At 39.6% G+C, this 26,319-nt stretch overlaps 1 protein-coding gene across 1 annotated transcript in view; it reads left to right on the top strand.

Annotated features, from left to right (window-relative positions):
• CDH8 (cadherin 8) overlaps positions 1-26,319 on the top strand; it is a 334,718-nt gene that overhangs the window by 178,783 nt on the left and 129,616 nt on the right. The window contains exons 5-7 of the mRNA XM_090261396.1: positions 9,926-10,093; positions 13,951-14,138; positions 17,384-17,637. Coding sequence (XP_090117522.1) covers positions 9,926-10,093; positions 13,951-14,138; positions 17,384-17,637 — 610 coding nt within the window. The remainder of the gene's footprint in view (positions 1-9,925; positions 10,094-13,950; positions 14,139-17,383; positions 17,638-26,319) is intronic.

The raw sequence follows: 26,319 nt of genomic DNA, 5'->3' as shown, positions 1-26,319 counted from the left end.
ATTTATATCTAAGATCCTACAGGCCCAGATTTGGAGCCTTGCTTGGCCACAGTCTGTGTGACATTGCCCAAGACCTGTCTCGTTGCTGGACCATATACCAAACCCCTAATATTCCTCTAATAATACATTGTCAGCTAACTAATTTAACTATAAATATTTTAGGAGCATGCAGACATCATATCTGTATATATGCCAAGAAAAATAACAAATAAGAGAACTTGAGAAATAACAAGTCAGACGAGGGCATCATTGGTAAAGTGTGCAGATGAAAGCAATTGTTTATATGATTTCAATCTTAATTAAGTTCATAAAATGTTATTAGGATATACAGCTCATCAGCATTGCCCTTTTATTTTTAGAATAATCCTGAGATTATCAGAAATATTAGAACACTGCACCATAAATTTATACTGAGGCATTTAGTAAATAACTCAAATGTCAATTAAGAAATGGGTGAAGTGTCTACAAAAACAATGAGAACCCCTGGGTTCTTCAATCTGCAAGGCACAGTCACTTCATTGGTGTTCATCAGGGTGTCATGCCCTTCCTCTGGCAAACTGGCATGACTTTAACATGTGACTCTTGAGATGGTATGGATTAGGCGGTGGGCATTTCTTAAGCCTTGAAGGCTGCAAGACTTAGGTTCAAATCTTGACACCCTCCTCCCCACTTATTGGCTCTTTTATGTTATAATTGTGTCTAAATGTCTCTGGTCCCCATAGACATGACAATTATTAACATTTACCGAGTGTTTGCATACTCCAGTGTCGAGTCCACAAAACAGTTAGGAAAAGCTCTATAGCATGATTTTCTGCTTTTCTTTTCCTCCTTTACTCCCTCTCAACTTCTTTCTTTTTCCTTTGTCTTATTTTCTTCTCCTCTACATTTGTACAGTACCTAGTATGTGCCGGAGATTGCGTTTGGTTCTGGGCATCCGGGGTTGAATGAGACATAGTTCCTGTCCATAGTAATTTACTCTCAGGACAGGTTGAAATCATAGGGGAAGTGATGAAATGGAGAAAAGACATAAAGTAAATGTCATGAGGCAGTTTCTGGCAAAGGTGCAATCGGTGGAAAGGAAGAGGGTAAGTTGTTCTACCTGGGAGGGCTTCTTGGCCTCTGAAACATTAGATTTAGACCTGAAAACATGAATGGAATTCTAAGAGGCCCCATGAAGGCCATGGGTGGTCTAGGCTGCATTATCCACACAAAGTTGTGGAGGCACCAAAGTACAAGGAAAGTCCAAAGAAAGGTTAAGTGTCTTGTGGTAAGCATTTAGTGTACATACAAATATCAAATCATCAGGCTATACAAGTGCAACTAATACAATGTTATTAAATCTATGCCCATTATATCTCAATTTTTTAAAAGCCATATGTTGTGTACAATGTTATAATACAAAATGAGTTTAGGCAGAAATTATTCAAAAAGTAATTTTGTTTCCTGGAAATCTCTATGGAGCATACCATTTTCCCCCTCACCCAAGGACACTTTTTATTGCTTTTAGAGAGAGAGGAAGAGGGAGAGAGATAGAAAAATCAATGCGAGAGAGAAACATCCATTTGTTGCCTTCTGTGTTCCCTGACTGGGATCGAACTCACGATCTGGGTATGTGCCATGACCAAGAATCGAATGTGTAACCTTTTGCTTGGTAGCAGGACTCTCCAACCACCTGATCCACACTGGCCAGGGCTAGAGGCATACCATTTTGAAATTGGTGAGGAATGTTCACGTCTTGTAGAATCACTGAATATAAACTTTGTCACTAATTTTTTAAATAAGTTTATTTTGACTATTATTATACAGAATTAATACCTACATTCTATTTACATAAATATGTATAAATACTATAGATAGATATACATTTATAAGAAGTGAATACCAGGTTATGTATAAATATATATCTGATGAGTGTATATCTATATACATCCATATATGTATGTATCTGTACATATTTATAAATATAAATACAAATATATATATATTTACACATATGTCTCTCTGTATATACCTATATCTATCTATCTATCTATCTATCTACATATATATATATATATATATAAAGTAATACATTTGGCTCTTTACCTCATATGTAATAATACCAAAGTGAAACTCTTATTTAGCAATGAATAACATTTTACACATGAGATTGATGAGCCTTGGTGAGTTTCTGTGACCTGACTGAGATCACATGGCTGTTAATACTCCTACCAAAATGAATTCTCATCTATATAACCACAGAGCCATTTTCTAAGAGATAGGGCCTGTGCTTCCTTCCCATTACAGAGTCCTGGGGACTTTGGTGTGTGTGTTGTGTGGAGCAAGGGGAGACCTTCGGTTGCTTTACTAAAACACATTATAGTATCTTTATGCATATTCTTTGCCAAATTTTTATAACACAGTATAAAATGAAATAATCACAGACAATATTTTAAAATAAAATTTAGAAATTGTGGCCCATACTGTATTTTGCTACAGAAATGTTAACATAATTTTAAACGTCTCCTTAATATTGTATACCTTTGATCTGTATAACCTTAACCACTAATTTACTGTTTGCCTTTTGTTACATATTTAAATCACTCGCCTTCTAAAATTATCATGCAGAAAAAAATGTGAACACAATCTAAACAAATGAGAAGGGGAAATTTCTAATTTCCTTGGAATAAGTTCTTGGTTTTAAAAATACCAAGTCAAAATATATCAATAAGCCTTTGATTACTGATACATTTAACCCATTAGCTTTCTAATTATACTATTATATTTTACAAAAGAATCAGAAATAGAAGAGAAATTTAGTTTCTCCAAATACAGGCCATTCTACCACCCATCTATATCTATCTATCTGTCTGTCTATCTGTCTATCTATCATCAATCATCACCCATCTATTTGATTCATAGTTCTAGTCACAAAGAAAGGGAAATGCAGGAGCTTCTTGTACCCTGTGGAGGCTGAACACTTTTCTGATGTGTCACTTGCTCCTTTGTGATACGGTTGCGCAGATTTGGCATGATTGAAGTTATTGTATTGAAGATATTATTCAGTGATTAGGTGGGCATGTGTTGAAACATCTCTGGGTATATATATATATATATATAAAGGGTCCAAGGAAAGACTCCGTCTTTCCCTTGGACCCTTCAGCTGCGAAGAGAGGGGGGGTCTGCTGCATGGGCAACAGCAGACCCTCCATATCACCCTGCCCAGGCTCTGTAGCTTCAGCTTCACTGGAGAGGACACTCCAGCGTCATCGCAAGATGTCGATTCAACACGGGAGGAGACAGATACCGTGTCACTCCCGAGTCGGACTGCACAGCCATTCTCGGCGGTGCAGATAGACTCTTAAGAAGCTACACCATCGTCTCTCGAGACGTACGGCTGCCGACGACGATATATATATATACACACACAGATATATATCTTTTACCCCTCATAACTGATAGAGATCTCACAGTTATCAGAAACTGTGAGTGCTGTGTAGGATCCTTGCAAAAGACATCGCTAGTGAATTTGTGCCACTTAATTTTATCAACAAAAGACCCCCTTCTGCAGACAGTAAGATAAAAAATTGCACGTTGAAATGGCAAGAGTCGGGGGGGGGGAGGGGAATGACAAAGCTAGTGGTTTCATAACCAGGATAGTGTACTCAACAAGTCTTATTCAAAAGAGGAGTCTAGCACAGCATTTTATATCAACTGCAATCTTAGAGCAGCGCAATCTGGGAGACCCGCACAAAGGGAATTACAGTAATCAGCCCGCAGAATGACAAAGGAGACAAAGGAGTTAATCAGTATCTCCTTGCCTTTCTCCTGAAGCCTCTCAATCTGGTGATAGCACAGACATTATACAAAGAAGTCTTCCTGACAGATACAAAATGCTTCTCCAATGGTAACACCAAAGACAATGGAAAGAAAAAAAAATACACACATTAGGTTTAAATTCTGGGCTGTCTGAGAAGGGATTTTAATCAGAAGTACTCTCTGAATGACGAGCTATGAGGGGCAGATGCTTAGCACTTAGAAGCACTTAGGCCAGTCTAGGACTTAAAAGTTTAAACTGCTGCATTAGAGAAATCTCCATGTGATTGAGTCAATTTAAGGTAAAACTATGTCTTTTAAATACAGGAGAATGAAGCACCAGAAATAGGTGAGAAATCTCATTTCTCCAAATACAGATCATTCTATCTCCTGTCTATCTATCTTTCTATCATTACCTATATACCTAATTCAAAGTTCTAGTCACAGTCTTCCCTGTAGGGTAATGAATGTCAGCTCCAGAGCAAGATGGTTCCCCCATCGCCTGTCTTAATCCTCCTGCCAGGGTTCACCTCAATTCCTGTACCTTCCCATCCCTGCTCCCCAAAGTCAGTTTCAGCATCTCCACTGAATTAAATTCATGGAAAATGAACTGTTCTCATTAATTGCTTTCTCTGATTAGATTTTCAAAATAAAGTTCCAGGGAATCTTTTCTAAAATTGATTTGTTTACATTTTCTTTTCTGAATCGACTCTGCTGTGAATGTTATTGAGACTCCAGCAGGACAGGCTCATCCTCCTGAGCACCAACTGTGTTATTATTTCTTTTTTCCTTCTCAACATATTACACTATCCCATTTTCAAGGAAAAAAAAAAAGTGTGTCCCAAGAATGTCCTGTGACTTACCCAAGGGTATCTGGTGAAGGGGTCCAAGTCCAAACCTTAGCACAATTGCTGAGCTGGAAAGTTGCAAAGGTCAGAGGTAACAGGTGTAACATTTTTTCACAGAATCAACTCCGAGCCATATCCTGAAATTTCCACTTAAAAAAGTACACAGGTTTTCTCTTTTGTGAGGTTATTTAGCGAACACTTACATGAAGGAGTTTTATTTTGTTTCGTTTTACTAACTTCCCCGGAAGAAAGAATGTTGTTACCCTGCTTGCCATAAACTGAAAACCCAAATGTGTGGCCAGGTCGGTGGAATGGAAGTTTCCACACAGCAGTTAAACCTCTGAACACACCGCTGGGCATTGAGAAGGTGTAACCTGACCGTAAGCGCGTGGCGTGGGGAGACGTGGGCACTACTTCCGCTGGACCGCGACTGTGACCACAAGGGACTCATATCTTGGGCAGAGGGTAGCGATTTTAAATGAGCACCATCACAAGGTGTTTGCATTTTGTTTATTCTGACAAAAAGGGTATAGGAAGCTCCTATCAGCCTTGTAAAAATCAAATTTGGAAGTGGATAAAAATGCCACTTCATGGAGCATTGTAGCAACTTTTTTTTTTTTTTTTTTGTATGCATAGGTCAGTTTTTTGATTTCTCAAATCTGACAGAAAAAGCAGCCTTATTCTTATGTTTTCTGCTCCGTGTTGGCTGGTATTTAATACCAAACAATATATTTTGCTTTTAATTACAGAAGTTCTCTTATCCACAATAAAAACAGCCTGAAGCTCCTAGTGCTTGGGGAATTTGTGAGCCAAATAAAATAATTTAGGGTGAACTAGAAGGACATTTTCAGGCAGTTTGTAAACTTATAGTTTAGGAGCTTATCAATATCTTGCAACATGTATGCAAGTGAATTGGTCTGTCTTTTGAATAGGAATATAAAAAAAAGTTAAGTAACATGTATAAATAAGCCCCAACCCAATGGAAAAATATTCGAAGACTAAGGGGACATTTTTTTTTCCTATCCTGCCTTTTCAGCTACTAAGTAGCAGGGAAATGTCCAAGAAATTTTGTCTTGGGTTTTCTAATGAGTTACTGATAGTTGTGAGGTTGAGGCTAGAGGCAGGGAGCTCAGACAAAGTAAGAGCTATTCATTATACAGTTTATACTGGAGCCAATGATGTGTTGCATGCCCTAACGAAACCTTGGAGAGACTCCCTGCTTGCCCTGGAAATCAGGAAACCTACTCCCAATGTTGTCTAAGAAAAGAGGACGCATGAAGACTCCCAGATGGGCAGCTTCCCAACTGGGTCATTTTGAGCAACTAACTTAAGTGAATAGGTGTTATTCTCATTTGTACAGCTAAGGAAACAAATACCTGCCCTGCTAATCTCTAGGAGTGGTCCGTGGGATAGTCATATGCTAGTCACTGAAGTACTTTTTATAGGTAGATGTCTTATATGAATGGTTTACTGGATCCATGTTTGACACTTGGATAAGGAACCGGTATCCTAGCCATAGCTTATAGGATTCTGGCAGGAATGGAGTGATTGAGAAGACCTTAAGGAACTATTGGCCATGGTATGGCCAGGTTAAGAGAGACCGTCAAGGGTTAGGGAAACACCCAAGCTATAGGGAAGCACCTAAGCTTGAAGGAGAAAGGGAAGGGGGCAGCTACTGGACTCTAGAGTCTTGCTCTAGCAGTATCCCAGTATAATAACTGTGGAGTGTCCAAACGTGTGATTGTGGTATTTGGAAGGTATAGAATCTCACCCTATTCCATCCTCACATATCCCAGGACAGTGATGTTTGACCTTTTTCATCTCACGGCACATACAAATTAATCACTAAAATTCTGCTGACTTCACAAAAATAGGTATAATTTTGATTGACTTACAAAATAATAATGATAAAAGTAATTGCTTATCCTTTTTGCTCCAAAATCACTTCCTAAAAAGCAGGCACCTGTACTTGTATATAAAGATTTCTAGTACCGAGAGTTAACCAATCAGATACAACCTTATTATACCATGTGACCAAAAAGATCCAACTCTATTATATGATCTATATATTTATGGTTCAAGATTGTGCGTTCACACCAGAGAGCTATTGTTGTGTGTGTTGTGTTGACTGTTGTCCTTTTTTTTTTTTTTTTTGACAATCTAAGGGAAAAGAGGTCAGCACTCCTGACTAAACAGTCAGGCATGGCAATATTTTAAGAATTCTTAGCAGCACGCTGGTTGAAAGTTGCTGTCCGAGGCTAATGTATGCTGGTTGAGGCTCAGGCAAAGCCAGAAAGTAAGCAACTTCATTGAGGCGATCTGTAAAGTACACTCCCCCAGCCAAGAGTAGGTGAAGAATGCTGAAGAGTGAGTCCGGAGGAGCAACTGGAAAACGTCCAGCCCTCTAACCACCATCCAGATAATCATTAAATAGATTCTGGCTGGGAAGGAAAAGGGGGGAGAGAAACAGCCTGGCTGGGTCACGTGTGCCGAAGACTTTCCACAAACTATTTCACATAATCTTAGAATACCCCAACAGGAGACTGGTTGTTACCTCCATTTGACAGGATGCGGTATTGCGTCCTGGTGGGTTTAGTAGTTTGTCCATGATCACAAAGCTCGTAAGTGTGAGAATAATAGAAGAAACCAAACTTGTTTGACTTCAACATAAGGAACCTCTTGTAAAGAGACTCAAATTTGTCTAGATATGCATCTTAGGTAGTGTGCCGCTGTATCCCTCCACGGGGCAGGGCATGATCATTTCTGTAATAGATGCAGACCCGTGGAGCTCTTCCCGTCTCCTCTAAACAAATACCTCAGCCATGATGCTTCCCTCATATTCTGATATAACTCGTAAACACTAACCCAAGCAAGCTATCTTCAACTGAGCCTCCAAACTGTTTTAATTTCAAGTGTCTGAGAGACATCAGTTTTTTAAAAAATTAATAATCTCAAAATATAGTATAAAAATAATGAGAGAAATACATACCAGTCTTTTCTGACTGAGAATGTTGTAAACATTCTCCTAATGAACTAACCTGAGGAGATTCAGGTATAAACCTGAAACCAATTTCTTTAAAAAAAGTTGCTGCCTTCCTTGAGAAATTATATCAGTTTCCTCTGATTATTAGAAGCTCCATGTCAAATTTTAAAGTCTAATGAATGGTTTTAATTTAATGACCTAAACTTTATAATCACTCATGTAACTATCATGGCAATAAAGCAGTTTTCTAATCCTTTCTACTAGAATTGAGCTCATAATGAAGATATGCTGAGTTGTAAAAATATATCCATAGCAGGGTAGTCATATTGGTACCTCATCAGGATAATAATGAGGTTTTGTTATTGTTATTATTGCTTTTTTTTTTCTTGCTCAGGTGTTTATTTTCCTCTCAACAATGCCTCATGGTGATCTAAGTCTGATAATTGCTTTATTTCTTTTTTCTTTTCTTTCTGTTTTTGTTTATAACCATGTAAGTATGATATATTGAGTTACATTATCATATAATCAAATCCTGAAACAAACAATTGTAATGAAAGATATTATTATGTTTCCATTGATGTTTTCAAATAAGCATGGGTATTGAATTAGATGCTCCCTGAATGGGAGGCTGTGATGCAGAAGTCATGTCAAGGTCTAGAGGAACTCATAGCTCTGCTGGAGACTGCCCACTGCCTGGGTGGATTAGATTTCCCCGGGCACTCTTGAGCTTTGCCTGCTACTCAGATAATTCAGGGACTTGAACTTTCCAGAAACCTTTTACAGACAGATGATTGAATTATAGCATATGAGTCTCCTCCCCACAAAAAAAAAAAAAAAAAGAAAAGAAAGAAAGAAAAGAAAAAAAATAAAAACAGAAACAGAATTACCACTTCAGAAGTGGTTAAGAGTGTGGCACATCTTCAGTTTTAATTGAGTATCTATGATGTCCCTGGGTTAGAAGTAAGGAGGAATTATCTTTAATCTGGACAGTTTTCTTTCATCCGGGCCTGAGATATAACACAAATTCTTTCAATAGGAATATACTAGGCTAGTCATGATAACTTTCTTATGGGGTTTAAGCAATATCAGGAGGGGCATCTTATGACATAGAATTAAGGAAAAATTCAGGACACAGAAAAATATAGTATTATAAGATACCTGATTATTCTTTATAATGAAAAAAATGGGAATAACTGCAATATCTACTAGTATAGGGCTAAGTTATTCATAGTACATTCATAAATGAACAATGATGTACTTATTGGAAGTAATGAGTTTGACCTCTATGTGCTAACAAGAAAATATCTCAAAGATATCCACTGTGTGACTGAAGTCCCAGAACAATGCCTATATCAAGATCATGTTTGTGAAATGTTTATATATACCTGGGCACATTTGTATGCATATACAAGCAATGGCCTCAGAGTTATACACATATATTAGCAACATTTATCTATGAAAAAAGCATAAGGGTAAGGAGAGGACTAAATACAGATTTTCAAAATAAGTTCAGGATCAGTGTAAATTTTGAATCTTTAATGAGAAAGGTAAATTGCTAGTATAGCACACAAAGAGTCAGATAGATAAAACCCTGAAAATATATCAGAAGAAAAAGCACTGACATTTTAGCACTGATTATTTTATGTTATTTTGCATGATTTTATGTTTTCCCTTTTCTATAGCTTTGTATTTTTGCCAAGTATTTCTTTTATAATAGAGAAGATACAACCAATTAAAAAATAAACGTAATTGAACAGTATCTTAAGATTTAGACACTTGCCTGCTTTAATTCTGATTGGCATTTTACTCATCTGAGTTGATTCTAATAATTTCATCTCTAATGTATTTGTGAGCTTCAGAATAATTTCTCTTTGAACTTAGAGCCTTCAAGCTATTTGTGTATTTACTCCTCTTCTAGAGAAATTGGAGTCTGTGATAAATTGTAGGATTTTTTCACTTCCAGGGTTTTCCTGGGTAGATGAGGCTGTGTAATGATTTATTCCTTAATTTGGTAAGCAAGAGTATGCCACTCAGTTTACTTTCAAAGGTATAGTTTTGCAAGTTTAAAAAAATTATAAAATAAATTTTTGCAAGTTATGCACTGCTGTCTATGATGACAATCTCTCTTATTGGGCTGGCATCACAAATGCACACCAGTTAAGTGTCAAAAAAATAAAACTCAGAAAATCACTTAAGTGGGTTCTCCTACAGACGTGTGTATGCGCGTGTATGATTCACGTATTTATTTTTGAATGAGCTCTCTGTCTGAAAGTCATTCTCGCATTTTTTTTCCCATCAGCAATTATAAAAACTGCCCTTCCCAACATGGACAGAGAAGCCAAGGAGGAGTACCTGGTCGTTATCCAAGCCAAAGACATGGGTGGACACTCCGGTGGCCTGTCAGGGACCACGACACTGACAGTGACCCTTACTGATGTTAATGACAACCCTCCAAAATTTGCCCAGAGTAAGTGAATTTCCTGCTCTGGATGAGAATCTAAGCAGGATGTTTTCATTTGACTTTATAGTCTAATTTTCAGCAACATCCGGTTGCATTCATTGAGCGCTTATCATATGCACGGTATGGCAATTCATATACATACAGGAAACAACCAACTCTCCTGCCCTTTGGTACTCAATACATCTCATTTTACAGATTTTGAAAAAGTTGATAAAAACTCTCCCAAAACTGAGCGTGTAGTTAAGCAGCGCAGCTAAGAATTAGAACCGACACTGTGGCTGCGAATTGTGTGCTTATTTCTCTATTCATGGTACTTTCCGTGAACAAATTTGAGGGAGTGAATAAAATACAGCTCAGATACTGTTCTATCCATAGTCTGCTTGTTGTATGAAAGAAACTAAATTTAGGGGGGTGGGATTGTTGGGGGAAGAGGGGTAGTGGGTGGAGGGGAGCAAAGGGGAAAAAATTGGAACTATGTTAACAACATAATCAATAAAATATACTTTAAAAAATCAATTTCAGTTTCTACTATAAACAGGTTTCCAATATAAAAATGTACTTATTGACAAAATCAGCATCACGACCTAACAGGAAAAAGATACACATACTCATGCTTGCCAGGCCTAAGGCCACAGCATGGGGGCAACTTTATTCTCCCTCTCCAAATTCTCCCTCTTTTATCTCGTTAACTGACTCCTTAGCTGACTCTTACATAGTAATAATGGGCAAACTGGTTGGGGATCACAGCATTTGGAAATCCTTTAGCATATGTAGTTGCAGGAAAAAAAAAAAAAAAGAAACTGAATATCTAGCATCTGAGGTAGAAAAGGCAGGTGTGTAGTACATTTGCTGCAAAATATACACTTGGCCTCAGTTGCGGGGATCACAGTGATTGCTGACTGTACTCTTCCCCACTGAAGGCATGCTCTGCCTCAGAAACCCTCGACGGGATTGTAGGCAGCCACCACCCATGAATCAGGGAGACGGTCATTACTTGCCAGCTTCCTTGTACTCTCCCAGAATCCTTTTCTTCTGAGTATTTGCCAAAGTATCTGCCACAGAGAGATGAGTTAGCAAGGTCTTGCTGGCATGGAGATTCTTGAACTGCCATAGGAATGATAGCTAGGAATTAGCTGAGACAAGGTGAAACTAAGGTTGGGGCATGGGCATGGCACCTAGAGGAAAGAGTGTCCAAACACCCTGTGGACGAAGGGTGCACGCAGGGCCCTAGGTGAGAGTGAGTGGAATGTCACTGCCGTTGAAGCTCACACAGGCTGGAGAGGCAGGTGAGGCAGGAATTAGCCATTTTTGTGGACCATAAGCTTTATGCTGACACCATTGGGAAGCATTAGAAGATTTTTACATTGTAGCTTGTGTAATAGGTTTTGATTCCAAGGAAATCAGAGAAAATGGGATCTGGCTTTGCCCAGCGTCTTCTCCACCTCGCATCCAGGCAAGGGATGACTGTAGTCATTTGTGTCAGATGACGGTAGCCCTGGCAAGCCAGGGTGGTCACAGAGGACATAGGGAGGAGCATATAGCTGTGATAGATATTTGAGAGGTGATGATAACAGAACTCTGAGGATAGATGGCATTTTTAGTAAAGGAGGTGAGTTATCATATCTATATCTGACATGAGGGATTCTTAGATGTGTGCTGGGACAGGAAATACCATGAGAGAACTATTTTTGAAGAGAGAGAGAAGAGAGGACAGTGAGGAAGAGAGGGAGAGAGGAAGGGGAGAGACAGAGATGGCACTTGAAAATGACACAGTTGGGGTATCTTTGAGAATTTATCTTCAGAAATTCCGAGGTAGAAAGAACAGAAAAGGTGCATTTTCATTGAGAAATTCCACCTCTGGCCATCCATGAATCAGACAACAACGCAACCCTTTTTAACAAAAGTATTAGAATGGAGAATGCCATTTCTCTTGTCTTTCCCCCAATTTCTTATTTCCTTTTTAGTTGCCGTTGTAGTTAATGCTCTAATATGCAACTTTTCTTTCTTGGAAGAATGATTGTTTCAATTCAGCAGTGGCAGATGAGTTTCAGAAGTGTTCCCTTTCTTAGGGGTCATAACTATTAGCTGTACTCACTCTGCTAGAGATGATGGGAGTGAGCAGAAGAGAAATGGATAAAGAAATGTTCCATTTGCTCGGTTTCCCAAAGCTTTCTGAGTGAGGACGGGCAGCAAGGTGAGTTCCCTTGCTGACTTATTTGCTTGATAAGCATACCTGAATGGATCCCCTCACACCTTACCTAGGACATAAAGTTTGAAGGAAACAGAATCATTACACCAATTATGAGAGAATTGGGAGACTTATGCTCAACATAATGACTTTCAGTGCCTACCTTATGGCAAAATAGTTGGAAAACATTGTGCTCCCCCGTCCCGTTATTTCGTGCTTCTTGGGGACATTTTTACGTCCTCATTGAATAAAAGTGTGTTAGCGCTAGAAGAAAATCTAACCCATCATCTGAACTAATCTTGTTAGAGTGGGTAAAATGAGCCTTAGTTTATCCAAGGGACCCAGTGATTGAGTTCAAACTACAATTAGGTAATGTTCTCCGGATTTAATTTTTCCTTTTGGGTTTATAGTTCATTGAATGTTTATTTTCCCCTCGTTTTTGCTGCAACAGACCTACAATTTCCTGGTTGTCTGGGTTTGGAGTCCCCAGAAACAGGCACTGAGATAAGAATTTGATTATAAGTAGTTTATCTTGGCAATGATTCCAGTAGGGAAGTGAGGGCGTATGGGAGACAGAACGACAGAGAGCCTATTGTGTGCGTTTGTTTGGGGCCCACTTCCCCTGTAGGTGGCTAGAGCTTCATCCTATTGGGGAAACTCTGGAACACTGTAAACAAACAAGCCAAAACATAATAACAGAAATGTTATCCCTCCAGGGAGAGGGGGAGCCTGGGATATTATATACTAATTCGTGTGAGTTTTTGAGGGCTGCTTCTGTGGGGCATTCATTCTCTGGCAGTTGTGGGCGGACAGACAGGGACCAAAGTGAGTTCTGAAGGCCAGAGAAAACCCTCAGGCAAGTACATGCAGGAGCTGGCAGTGAGGTGCAGGGCAGGTATGCAGGGAAGTGCTAATAGCCAGGGGTTGTGGTTCCAACAGCTTCCCCTACACCAATGACAATGAGGGACACTAAGGCAACTCAAGTGATTCAAATAAAAACACCGCTAATTAGATGTGTTTTCCCGCCCCCGCAGGAGAAGGGACATGCAGCTGTAATTGTATTTTGCCTAGAGAGTTTGGAAGGTAGGATTTCTGGGGTTCAGAACAATGAGGAAGGACTTTAGTAACAAGAGGAGTGTTTCATGTGTCTGAACAGCTTGCTGCAGGGCAGAGCAGAAGTTTTGTAATTGGATTTTATCAAAAATGGTCTACGAGTCGGTAAATACAAAAGTAACTTCAAAAGTGACTTTCAGTGTGTTACACACTGCATCTTTCTGTCCTGAAATTAGCTTACTATTTTATGTTGGGCAACAATGACTATCCCCACAGGGAGCCAATGTGATTTGACAGTAAATTGGGAAGAACATTCACATAGATTTACTCGTATCTGGATATAACTCCACTCCAACTACATACTTGGTAAACATGTGGTTGAATAAGTTCCATATGTTGGAAGAGACTCGAAGAAAAGTCACTACATCTTCTGCAAACTCTTCGTCTCTGACTCATTTAAAATATTGTACATTCCACAGCAAAAGGAAATTTTTTTTTGTCTTTCCACATTTTATCGGTGGCATTTATGGGAGTGCCCAGAACAAAGGAGGTGCCCCATAAATGTTCGCTAAGGAAGGAAGGAAGGAAGGGAACCCAAGCAGCATTTCTCCCCTTTCCTAAGGCCTGTATCACTTCTCGGTACCTGAAGACGTGGTTCTCGGCACTGCCATCGGCAGGGTGAAGGCCCAGGATCAGGATATTGGTGACAACGCACAGTCGTCGTATGACATCATCGACGGAGACGGCACGGCGCTCTTTGAAATCGCCTCTGACACCCAGGCCCAGGATGGCATTATCAGACTGAGAAAGGTAAGCTAAGGAAGCTCTGTCCACATTCCGATGACCTCTCTGAAACTTGAGTTGAGAAGTTTGGGGGAGCTGGGTGGACTTCCAGACATAATGTTAGAGCTGAGAGAAGTGTCACTTTTTTTTAGTCGTGGAAAAGAGTTTATTTTACAGCTCAAACCCCTTGGACCGTTTTTTCTTTTTAATTTTTATTTATTGATTTTAGAGAGAGGGGGAAAGGGAAGGAGAGAGAGAAAAACATTGATTTACTATTCATTGATTTGCTCTTCCACCCATTTATGCACTTATTGGTTGATTCTTGTATGCCCCTTGACCGGGCCTCAAACCTGCAGCCTTGATGTATCAGGACAACGCCCTAACCAACGGAGCTACCTGGCCAGGCCCCGCCCCCTCCCCTTGGCTGCACTTTACATAGCAGCTAAAGCTCTGGTGAGAAATCACCATGGTAGTATTAGCCTCCCATTTCACCCGTTATTTCTCTTCCATCAACGCCACACGGCCTTTCCCTATGCTTCAGGAATTTGTACGAAGTCAGAACTTGAATGGTAACCCTCAAGCAGTGAGGTACGTATACAGATTGGTGGACAGTTCTTATTCTTTTATGAAATCATCTTGAGGCGTATTGTCTATGGTTCTGAAGAAGCATCCCAGTGGGAAGAAGACTCAGTTTCCCATAAAGGTGGCAAGTTCAGTGAAGTAGCATCAGCGCAGGCACTCTGGCTAGTTTGGGGCACTGGGAGAAGAGGGCCAAGCCTGTTACCGTTGGCTACTCTCCCCTGCCTCAGATGTCCAGGCATTATGTTAAATGAAGTTCCTCTTTGCCTCACTCCCGGGTGCAGGGCTACCACTGGAGAGAGAAACATCTCCACAAAGAATTTCCAGATGATGCGTCCGATTTGTGACTGCTTTCGCCGGCAACCGTTCCTTTTTGTGTTGTGAAAACTTCTGTACCACATTTTCCATATTTATTTTTCCTCAAGACATCTCCATTCATAAAAATGTTTAGAACAGAGTTGGTTATTTTTACAGACAAGGGCATTTGCCAGGGAAGACACCCTTTTACCCTTGTCATGGGTATTTTGTTTAATATGGCTCTTCCTGTCTCTGTCACGAAGTAGTACAAATAAATTTTAAGTAGCATCGCTTGTTCATGTACAAGAAGATAGGTGATGGACCACACTGTTGGGCTCCCATAATTTTTCCTCCATCTTAATCAGCATTACATTGACCTGACTCCAAATTTACTCTCTCATTCTCTGTATCTGCCTTCCCATGATCATGCTCTTAACACCCCCAGTTGAAGAGATATTGGCAATGGGGACCTGGAGTTTTCTGGATTTATTTTTGTATACAAAGTAAATTGTAACATTAATTTTGAGAGAAAATAAATGGCTGTGTTTTATTTATGGCTCTCTGCTGAGAACACTACCCTTCTACTTGGCTTGAGTTTAGGCTTAAGCATTGCAAAGTATTTAAAATCTCACGTTTGAAATAGAGTATAGTATAATTATACTTGAGTCAATTATTGAATAACCCACAGCCACATTTTCCTTGGCTAATGACTCCTAATGTCACTTTTATTGTTATTATGAACTGCTGTCCTTTGTTACCATAAGGTGCTTTTATAAACTGAAGCAATTGGCCATTGGCTGTATTTTTATTCACTACTATTCACAAACCGAGAAGCATAGACTATACATCTTAACACCAAAAAAACACATGTATTTTACTCTAGAGAACACTGTGTAAGGAGTCATGTTTCCACAGATTATGCATCCTCTTTTTTTTTTTTTTTTTTTTGTCTGATCAAACCTGAAGAGCACCAGGATGTTTTGGGGGTACAGTGTCATTATACCAAGAGCTAAGAATTAGGCAGAACATAATCTGTACTCACCAATGTTTCTAAAGAATTTCAAATTGCCCAAGTGTTATAGCAGGGAGGGTTGGCAAGACACTGATGTTGAATTGTCTACTCACTGGTGACATGTACCTGGTAACCTTAGAATAGACAGGGGAGTACCTATCCACCTCATTTACTAGAAAATATCTCAGACAAAGTCAAGTCCCATTAGGAAGGAATTCAACTATAAAAATCAATACAAATTTCGGAAATAAGAATACATATATAAAGCTTATACAGGGGTTCTGAAAGAGTTCACAAATGGTTGGCTTATGCTCCAGCTTCTTTTTTAAAAAAATCTGCATTGCAGATTTGAAGTTGTTCTGTTTCTTACAGAAGATTGCAGTCGAAACCTAAATTGTGCCTTTGAAACTTGACAGATGTACTTTCTTGAAATCTGAGGTATTACGAGTTGGTGGGAATTGGACCGGAGGGGTTCTGAGGCAGATGGGCTTCTGGTTATTTAAGGGGATTATGTTCTTTTGCCTAGCTGTATTTACCTAGGTCATTAACTAAAGTCCCTGGGTCTTTTAAGGAATGAGCTGTTAATATGTCAGAAACATTGTTAGTAATAGTGCAATGGGGTAGTTTCAACTTGCTTTCAGTGGTTGGTGACACCAAGGTATCTGTAAATACCACTCTCATTCTTTCTTCTAAATATAAACAGAAGAATATATGTATCTGTATGCATATTTATTTGTATGTCCACCTGCTTCTTAGCAAAGAACTCATAATAGTTCTATGAATACCCCCAAAATAATAAACCTCATTTTAGCCACATGATCAGTAGAGCAGCAAGACTTTGGAAGTGAAATAAGGAAACATTCTTTGTTGAGATTAGTGCTAAATTATGCTTTATAATGTCTCCTCGGACTAAACAATGATTCTTTCTAGTTCTTCACATTTCACGTGCTGTTGCAGAAATGATAAAATATTCTTCCCAGATAGAGATTGTGTTTGGTGCTGCCTTATCTCCCACCAGCAGAGGCTCAATTAACTGGCTGATTGGTATGCGGGTCATGTTGTCACTAGTAAAATTTTATTATGACTCTGAAGTGAAATTTTGATGGCACAATTCATGACTGTGAATATTTTGTGAATTCCAAGTGAAATGAGCAAACCAAAGCACAACAATAGGAGATTAGATTCACTGAGCTTGTATAATAAACAGATATCAATAAATGCCTGTAAAATTTACCGGTGGAATCTGGGGGAACAGAGAGGGATCCCATTAAGGCTCACAAATGGGCTTAAATGCACATAACTACCATCCATCAGCATTACACTCATTTGTTCTTGCTGCTGTGGTCATTAGTGAGAAACATTTGTCTCTGTCATTTCTTAACAGCCTCTGGACTTTGAGACCAAAAAATCCTATACACTGAAGGTGGAGGCAGCCAATGTTCACATCGACCCACGTTTCAGCGGCAGGGGGCCCTTTAAAGACACAGCCACTGTCAAAATCATCGTTGAAGATGCTGATGAGCCTCCTGTCTTCTCTTCACCAACTTACCTCCTTGAAGTTCATGAAAATGCTGCTCTAAACTCCGTGATTGGGCAAGTGACCGCTCGTGACCCTGATATCACTTCCAGTCCTATAAGGTATTTCTCTTGCTACATCAGAAGACATGCAAGGCACAGCAAAGTGCAATTATGTTTACATGCTCCAGGGCTGCCTCTGAGGCTGACCTCACATGACCAAAGAATTTTGGTGAACACACACTGTGTGTGTGTGTATGTGCGTGTGAGCATGGGTGCACACACACATGAGCACACACAACTAAGAGCTACACACAGAGCTCAAAGCCAGGGATCTCAGGATGAATAAAGCTGTTGCAGCTTTCAGAGAGCTCAGTGAGAATGTAACACTGCGTGCACTTCACAATGCATTTGGGTGGATCTTTTATGTTGTTTTCTTCTTGCTGGTTTTGCATTTCTTTCTTTTTTTTTTTTTTTCTTTCTAGCATTAGGAAAGTGTTGCTGGTTTCTCTTCGTTCTCTTTTGACAGTTACAATAAATTATATATAAGAATTTAGAGGCATGATGCCACTGTCTCAACACATTAAGAGGCCTCTATCTTATTTCTATAGTTGATCTTGGGCTTTGAAATTATCATCTTACCACTTCATTGGAATTTCTGGTAGGTCAGCAGATCTGGATCTGCAAATTTTAGACGAAATCTCTCTCCACCATTTCACAAATACCTTTTGTTTATACTTTCCCTGCTCAGAATTTTTTCCCAAGGTGAGAACTGATCCTTTATTAAAGTTTTTCTGCCTTTTTTAGAAGTGAAACTCAAATCTGTTTTTTCTGCTGAACTGCATACAACTTTTCTCTTTAGCCACTCACCCAAATGACAGTACAGTGCTCAAGCTAAATGGCTTTTGTTCCCAAAAGAACACTGCAAATCTATAACTTGTACACTGGTCTCCAAGGGTGAAGAGTTGGCTAATGATGTGTCTGAGTGTGGACTTCAAATATTGTCTTAGAAATGCTTGTTGAAAAAAGAGAGAGAAAACCTAATGAAGGAACACAGTTTTAGAGAACGGTCCAGTTCCTCTGTCATTTTAATGCCGTCTCATACCCAGCTCATTCACTTGGGTCACAGGTGTGTAAGGCTACTATCCTTCTAATGACTTCATTCAGGGAAACTCTGGGCAAGGAAGTGTTCTTCAGATTTTACTTATTTCCTTCTTTTTGCTGGATCACATCCTCATCACTCACAAGAGTTGCTGACATGATGAGGCTGGGGGTAAAACCAGCAGAAGAGTTGGTCAGTGCCCCAAGTAATTTGAATTTGAACAAAAAAATGATATTTTTTTGGATCCAGAAGGATCTTTTTAACACAAACCATTTCTAAATTCAGGATGATAAAGACCGTATTCCAGAAGGATACAAAAAAAATGCTGTTTTCAGAAAAGCCCAAACTCTAAGAAGGTAAACCCCGCCCCCGCCCCCGCCCCCGCCCCCAGGGACTGGAGGACTGGTCAGTTGTGCATTCTCATTTCTAAAGGAATTCAACAAGCTGTAAATATACAGAATCCCCTGCACTTGGCTAAGAGAATTACATCTCTCAAAGGATCAAGTGTTGAATACAAGGGCAAGAAGTATCCAGAAAAATAAGTTGACACGGGCATCCACTTTATGACTAAAATAGTGGAGTTGTCAGATGGCTTTATCTTGAAATCATGTTATAAATGAGAGACAATGATGTTTCTTTGAATAACTGAATCTGCCCTGTTTTCATGTTAACTCCGCTTCCTCTGGGGGGGGGGTGGGACACATAAAGGAGCAACAATTACTTTCTGCATATAACCAAGTGTAAGAGCAGAATGTGAGGATGATAAACAAGATTGGCCCAACTGAGGGACCTGTCATGGGGTCTATTTTGGCACTTGATTTGACGAGATTTCTATCTTGTCAGTAAGGAACGAAGGGGTTCAGGAGTACGCCAAGCCAAGGGTCCTTTGGGAAAATGAGGAGTTCAGATGTGAAGGCAATCACGAATAAATTCCAAACATGAAACCCATAGTCCCGGCAGGAATGGACTTCCTGTGCAGAGACATGTTCTCAATCAGCTAGCAGTGCGGTTTGAGGGACTTTTACTACCATGGCGACGGTCAGCTCAGGTGGGAAGAACTGGGTAAAAATCCAGGTTCATCATCTCCTCATAGGCTTTGAATCCATCCTGTTACAATGGACAGTCACTGATAATAATTCTAATTCACAGGAAATCAAGGGACGATTATCATTGTAATTGATTATTATCATTATGGTGTTATTTTTATTATTGTCAATTGGTATGAAATGCAGGTGTAGAGGAAGTGTGGAGCTGCTTAGTAACAACTGCCCAACATGAGAGCATTTTGCTTTGGGGCAAATTAAAGAGGACTTGGGGCTGTGCTACCAGAAAGAGCTGAACAGATAAACTACCATGGGATGACACAGACACATCTGTACTTTGACAGGTGTCAGGCACTAGTTCCTCGACATCTATGGTTCCTCCATAGATGCTGTTTCAAAGCATTTACAAGGCGAGCCCCACACAGCTCTGATTGGAGGTGGGTTGGCTTCATGGGATATTAATGTAAGAATCACCAACTGCATTTTTCTGCATCTGTTCTGCATTCTTTTAGTTGCCCCTCCTCCAACTGAGTTATAGAGAGCAGCTTTTTTCTCTAATGCACAATTGGTTGATTTGAGTAGAAAATTAAATTTCCTGACTGGGCAGAGCAGCGCATAGTTCCTTATGAGTCTAGCAGACAGATTGAGAGCCTTTTAACCTTTTTAATCAGAACTGGAGGACACAGATATTCAGGGAGTGACTGGGTAACAGAGCGCAAAGCATTATTGTCTCTTCAGGACTGTTGTATCTCATATCTGTGACAAGACTGTATCCATCTTTTGGTGGAGTATTTTCTTGGCCATCAGCAAGAAATAGGCACTTATAGTGTCATATTCCATGTTAGAACATGCAGTCATTTATTGTTTGGTCAACTTACCGTAATAAGACTCAACGACTTTTCAGAGCACATTGTCAAGCAGGAAATATTATGTGTCTTAAAATGATCATACTAAAGCCTATATCTATATATGTTCTTCTATGTCTATGTCTGTATCTTCCCTTTCAGGAGAAAATAAGTGCAAAATTCATGCTCTTACCATCTTCCTTCTGGGAACATTCATTAAGCATTTGCTGTTTTCTTCACTACTATATATCTTGTGGTAATACAGAATAAAGTTGTGTAAATTATTCAAAAAATGAGTATTTTGAACTTAGACTGAGGTTCAAATCCTATCACTGGTGCTTCCCCATCAGACAGCTGATCTCTGGAATTCTTTGAGACTTAGTTTTCTCATCTGTATATTGGGATAATAACACTTTTCTTATAAGGATGCTGAGGTAATTAAATTAAGTCATTAAATAAAATATATGGTTACAGTTAGCATTACCAGTTAATAAAAACACTACTGATATATCATAAATGCAAGTTGAAAACCTAGTACTTATTTTGGCACAGATTATTTTATTAATGGCTGCCAAATGGGTACAGAATTACCTGGTATTCTTTCTCTTTAATAGCTACAAGCTAAATAGTCTAACCTCATTTAATTGAATTTGCCCTGGTACTGCTATAAGTATTGTCACTAGTGAGTGCTTATTAATATGTGGCCAGAGATGCTAAATATACCCACTTTATTCCCTTGCAGCTATATGAAATGATTATTTACAATACCCTATGCATAATTCTCATTTAACAGATGAAGAAACTGAGGATAAAAACTAACTTGCCCAGTTTCACGCAGATAGTCAAGCACAAACGCATTCCTGCGACACGTACCCGGGTTTTTATGATGCCACAATGCCCGTCCTCAGTACCCGAGACACACTCCTCCTTTCCCTGTGATCTCTGTGACTCCCAACTGTGTCTCTGCATGTTGAGATGGCCTAGCAGGGCCAATTTTGATTGAAGTAATAAATTATTCATTCGCCAAATGGCCTCCTTCAATCCAGGATGCATTCCTAGAAAGAAGGGAGACACTCCAGGTGTCTGGAATGAATCCGAGTATGGTCAGAGTGTTCCTTGCTCCTCCCTCTAGCCCCTTTGCATGGATTTCTTATTACTGGCTGTGAACAATATTGTGAATAGGAAAGTGAAGGGAGAAACAATGTTATTGTCATTTAATGCATCAGACGTATTATATATTATTTCATTTAATTCTCACAAAAGAGATTATGATAGAACTCCAGTTTAATGAAGGAGGAAGCTGAGACTCTGCAAGGATAAGTTTCCTGTGCCTGGTGCTATAGCAGGGGGTGTGGGGCCAGGGTTTAGAGCCAGATCTCTTCTTACCATCAAGCGCTACATCTGTGCGTGGCTTCCTCAGTTCCGGCTTCTTGCATGAGGTGTAACATGATGACAGCTCCTCTTTACTGAGTCCATACTTTGTGACAGATGCTCTGAAATGGGGTTATATGCAGCAAATTGTCTATATTGAAGGTAAAAACTAGCATGGAGTAGGGATTGAATATAAGTCAATGTTTTCCTATAAACCTGCTATGGTTCATGTTTTCCTCTCAATGCATTTATTTCAAGTGTGTATTCAGGGTTGTCACAGCGTTGCAATGGCGTGTGACTGTTTTTTTACATAGTTGCTTCCTATTTCTCTCCGAGCATTCCCCTTGAGCAAGAGGATGTGAGCGGCTTAAGTTCAAAGTGGGAACGATGCCCCCTCGACAGGCTCAGGAGGTTGGCACGGACTGAGGTGGCCACCGCGCTCTGTTGTGCTCATTCCTCTTGAAATTAAGTGCCCACTCAACACAAGAACGTTGCTTTTTCCTCCCTCTGCTTCCATTCTGGCAGTTTTATGACTCACCTCAGTTACCAGGCTTGCAGTTAATGAGCTCTTTTCCTGAAAACACTCCTTAAAGTTTCAATATCCAATGATGCCAAAGGGGAAATATTTTATGCTGTAGAAACCTGGCATTAATTTGGAGAGGAGACTGTGTATTAATTCCCTCTTCAATTTTACAGTAATTCCCATTTTTGGTAAAGACCTGGGTTTTTTGTTTGTTTGTTTGTTTGTTTTTTAATTGTGATAAGAACATTTACAAATCAGTTAAGGGGGCAGGTACCGTGTTAAGTGCACAATACAGCATTCTTAACTGCAGACAGAGCATTACACAGAACAGCCCCAGGACATACTCATCCTATATCACTGACACTCCATATCCATTCATTGGCAGCTGCCCATTCCCCTTTGCCCTGTCCTTGGCAACTGCCTTTCTTTTCTCCTGTAACTGACTATTTTATGTACCTCCTGTCGGTGAAATCATGCGGCATGTGTCTTTCTGTGACTGGCTTATTGTTCTTAGCATAATGTCTTCCAGGTTCATAGGTGGTGTCACATAGAAAAGAATTTTCAATCTTTTTAAGATTGGATAATAGTGTTGATCTCTAGAGCACATTTTCTTTATCCATTCATGCTGATGGGCATTTAGGTTGTTCCCACATCTTGGCTATGGTAAATAGTTCTGTAATTAACATGGAAGTGCTAATATCTCTTTGAGATCTGGATTTTAATTCTTTTGGATAACTACTCAAAAGTGGGATTGCAAAATCTATGGGAACTCTATTTTTAATTTTTTAAGGAACTCACATACTTTTTTTCTATAGCAATTGTACCATTTTGCATTCTCACCAACAGTGTGCAAAGGTCTAGTATAAGGACTGAGTCTTTTTAAAATAATTAAGTGTCTCCCAATTCAAAAGCACCAATTCTTCCAAGTCATTGTTTTGAAAAACTCACTATGTCTGCTAATTTAACTACCAGTAATTAATTATTTAATTATTTAATATATTCATTTAGCCATCTATTTATACACATATATAATACATATATATAATTTTAACTTATTTATTTAGTCGTGTAAGTATATATAATACATATATACATATATATAATTTTAACTTATTTATTTAGTTGTACGAGTAGTATCGGTAGAACTCACTTTTTCCCAGGGAATTTCTATAAAGACAGAGCCTCTGTTTTCTTGGACCTTAACCTGCAATAAGGAGGCTGGCTGAATAGCCATGGGAAATCACTGTCCTTCCCATTTATCAGCTAGTCTTTACACATACCATCAAAAATGATACATGAAACTAGATTATCGAGCTCTAGCATCCCATGGAGGAAGAGATTTCCTAGTTACCGAATGAATTTGAATAGAAGCCAAGGATAGCTATCCAACGGTCTTAAAGCAGGATTATCTCACACCGTAGAGAACCTCATATGAATTTCGAGGATGGATCATGTGTTTATAATTTTGTCTCATATTTTAAAATTCTTACTCCTCTTTCTCACTATAAAGAAATGCTTTGGGTAGAAAAAGTCTCCTTTTCCTCCTCAGAGGATTAGTAAATAATAAGTGATGCAGCGACCTTCGAATTCTGAGACTAGCAGAACTCAAATAATATTATTTATTAAAGCAGTTAGAGCAACCAGTAGAGCAATTAGAGGCAAAAAGCTGAAAACTTATAGATGGAATTTGCGATACTCAAAGTGCATGTGAGAAAATGTTAAAATGGTTTCTTTAGGCATAATAACAAAGGCTAGAATGAAATTAACCAGGGAGAAAGAAACAGTTGGAGTTCAGTGAAATATAATAACTGATTCATAACTAAGGGGTTTATTTCATTACATGTGGCTCTAAATAGCACCTTCACTGGCAGTAGGCTCAATAATTGTATCTTCCTGTGAGTTTTCCACATACAGGCTGCAAACCACTGTTTAGCAAAACATTTTTTATAATATAAAAGTGCATTTATGCCTGTTAAATTTGAAAAATAGACACACAGTGCCTTCCTCCAAGAGCAGCATCTCTCTAACTGCACTCTGAGGAACTCTGCTGAGATGAAAACCATTGTGGCCACTTCAATTGGAACTCAAGCATCTTCGTGCCAGGGCCTCAGAGGTAAGTGAATTTGCTAAGGTGCATGGCACTCTTTAAAAAGGAGAGCATGTGAGCAGCATGATGAATCACTGAATTTTGTGCTTTTCGCAGAGTATCTGGAGTACAGGACATGAGGGAGGGCACTCAGGCCCCTGTGCTGGTCTGTGGTCTACATTCTGATGCATTGAGCATTACAAATAGCATGATGCTTATTCTGATAATGTGTAATAGATTATGCATCTTTTTATGACTACATGAGCCCCCTCTCCACTTCTTCTTCCCATAGAATCTACGTAGGAGAAGACTCATGACTGTAGTGAAAACCCTGACTCTATAACACTAGGCCAGGGCCAGCTAACTATTGTCGGTATGCCAAATCTGGCCTACCACATTTTTAAATAAAGTTTTATTGGAACACAGGCTCCCTTATGCTTCTGTGCTCTTCAGCTGTGGAGTTGAGTAGTTATAATATAAGCAGTATGGTCTGCAAAACCAAGTTTATTTACTTGACGTAGAAAAATTTGCCAACTTCTATACTGGACTGATAGGGGTTTGGATTTTTATCAGAAATGTGAGTAGCTGGCCTTCATATAATTCCAGGATCTTATTCTGTCTCAGAACCTCACTAAACATAAGACATTGACACATATTTTAAATCTGTATCAGTCAAAGCAATTCTTTGTATTAGACTTCTGCTCTATGTAATGGGAGTTGACGTTCCCCATGCTTGTCTTAGCACCCTTGGGACCTTAGTCCTCATGGGGCCCATGACAGTGTGCACTCGTGTTGACTTTGCCAGAAAAACCTGGCTTTATTTAGTGTAGCTTTGGGGAAAACACCCATAATTACAATACAGGCTGCGAAAGGACATTCTGAAAAATATTGTGATGCCTACCTGCTCGGAGTGTAGAATGAATTTGTCTCTGCAAGAATTTATTATAAAACTCTGCTTTGCTAGACCTCAGTGATGACGACAATACAGGAGGCTTAGAACTGAGGCTGGCCACCGCCTTAGCCAAGCTCTGGTCTCCGCGTTTCAGTGCAAATTCTCTGACCTCGGCAGCCTTTCTCCGGCTAAAAGCACGAGGGGGCATAAAATAGAACTTCACTTGGAACAGACGTGCTGTAGTTTGCTCAACAAACTAACGTGTGTTCTCTCGTATGGGAGTAGATATTGAATGAACGTTACCAGAAATATTTTGTGGATCTTTATCCGTGCTTATGTAATATTTTAGTACGGCGCCTTCCACATATCTCTCATTGATACGTTATCACATGAACGCCATCCATTACACACAGTATGCTTATTCCAATTAAACAAATGTGTTGCAGGTTGTTTCTCCTGGAGGTCGATGGAGGTGAGGTGATGTTTGTTAGGGATCAGCGCCTGAGAACGGAAGGGGACAGAAGGACAGAAGGGGGATGGGTGGGGCTAGCTGTCCAACTGCAGTGTAGCCCCAGCAAAGCCTTGGCCCAACCCAGTGGGGCTCTCGGGATTGAATATGGATTATCAGAGGAGTCCTGCATCATGCCAAGACAATAGGGCCTTTATTTGTCTGCTCGCTTCATTTGCAGCTTCCCTCTGGAGAGACGGCTCTCGGTAAACGAGGCAGACGCTTAGGAGCGATCGCTGGAGGCTGTCTACCTCCTGCTCCTCTCCCGGCTCTGACATCCTTCCTTGAAAGGAGGTTTGTCTGCACAGCCTCAATCCTGTCGGTCATGGATAAGCCCCCTGAACCGCCTTGCCAGTGAAGTCACGTGACTAAATCCACACTGCTGGCCATCTAGCTCCCAAACCCTTCTGTTACCATCACACTGGGGTGTCTTCC

This window comes from Furipterus horrens, unplaced genomic scaffold (assembly GCF_987537825.1).
Source record: "Furipterus horrens unplaced genomic scaffold, mFurHor1.1.pri manual_scaffold_13, whole genome shotgun sequence".
NCBI lineage: Eukaryota > Metazoa > Chordata > Mammalia > Chiroptera > Furipteridae > Furipterus > Furipterus horrens.
The sequence above is the reverse complement of the archived record's forward strand: the minus strand, read 5'-3'. Positions and strand labels throughout refer to the sequence as shown.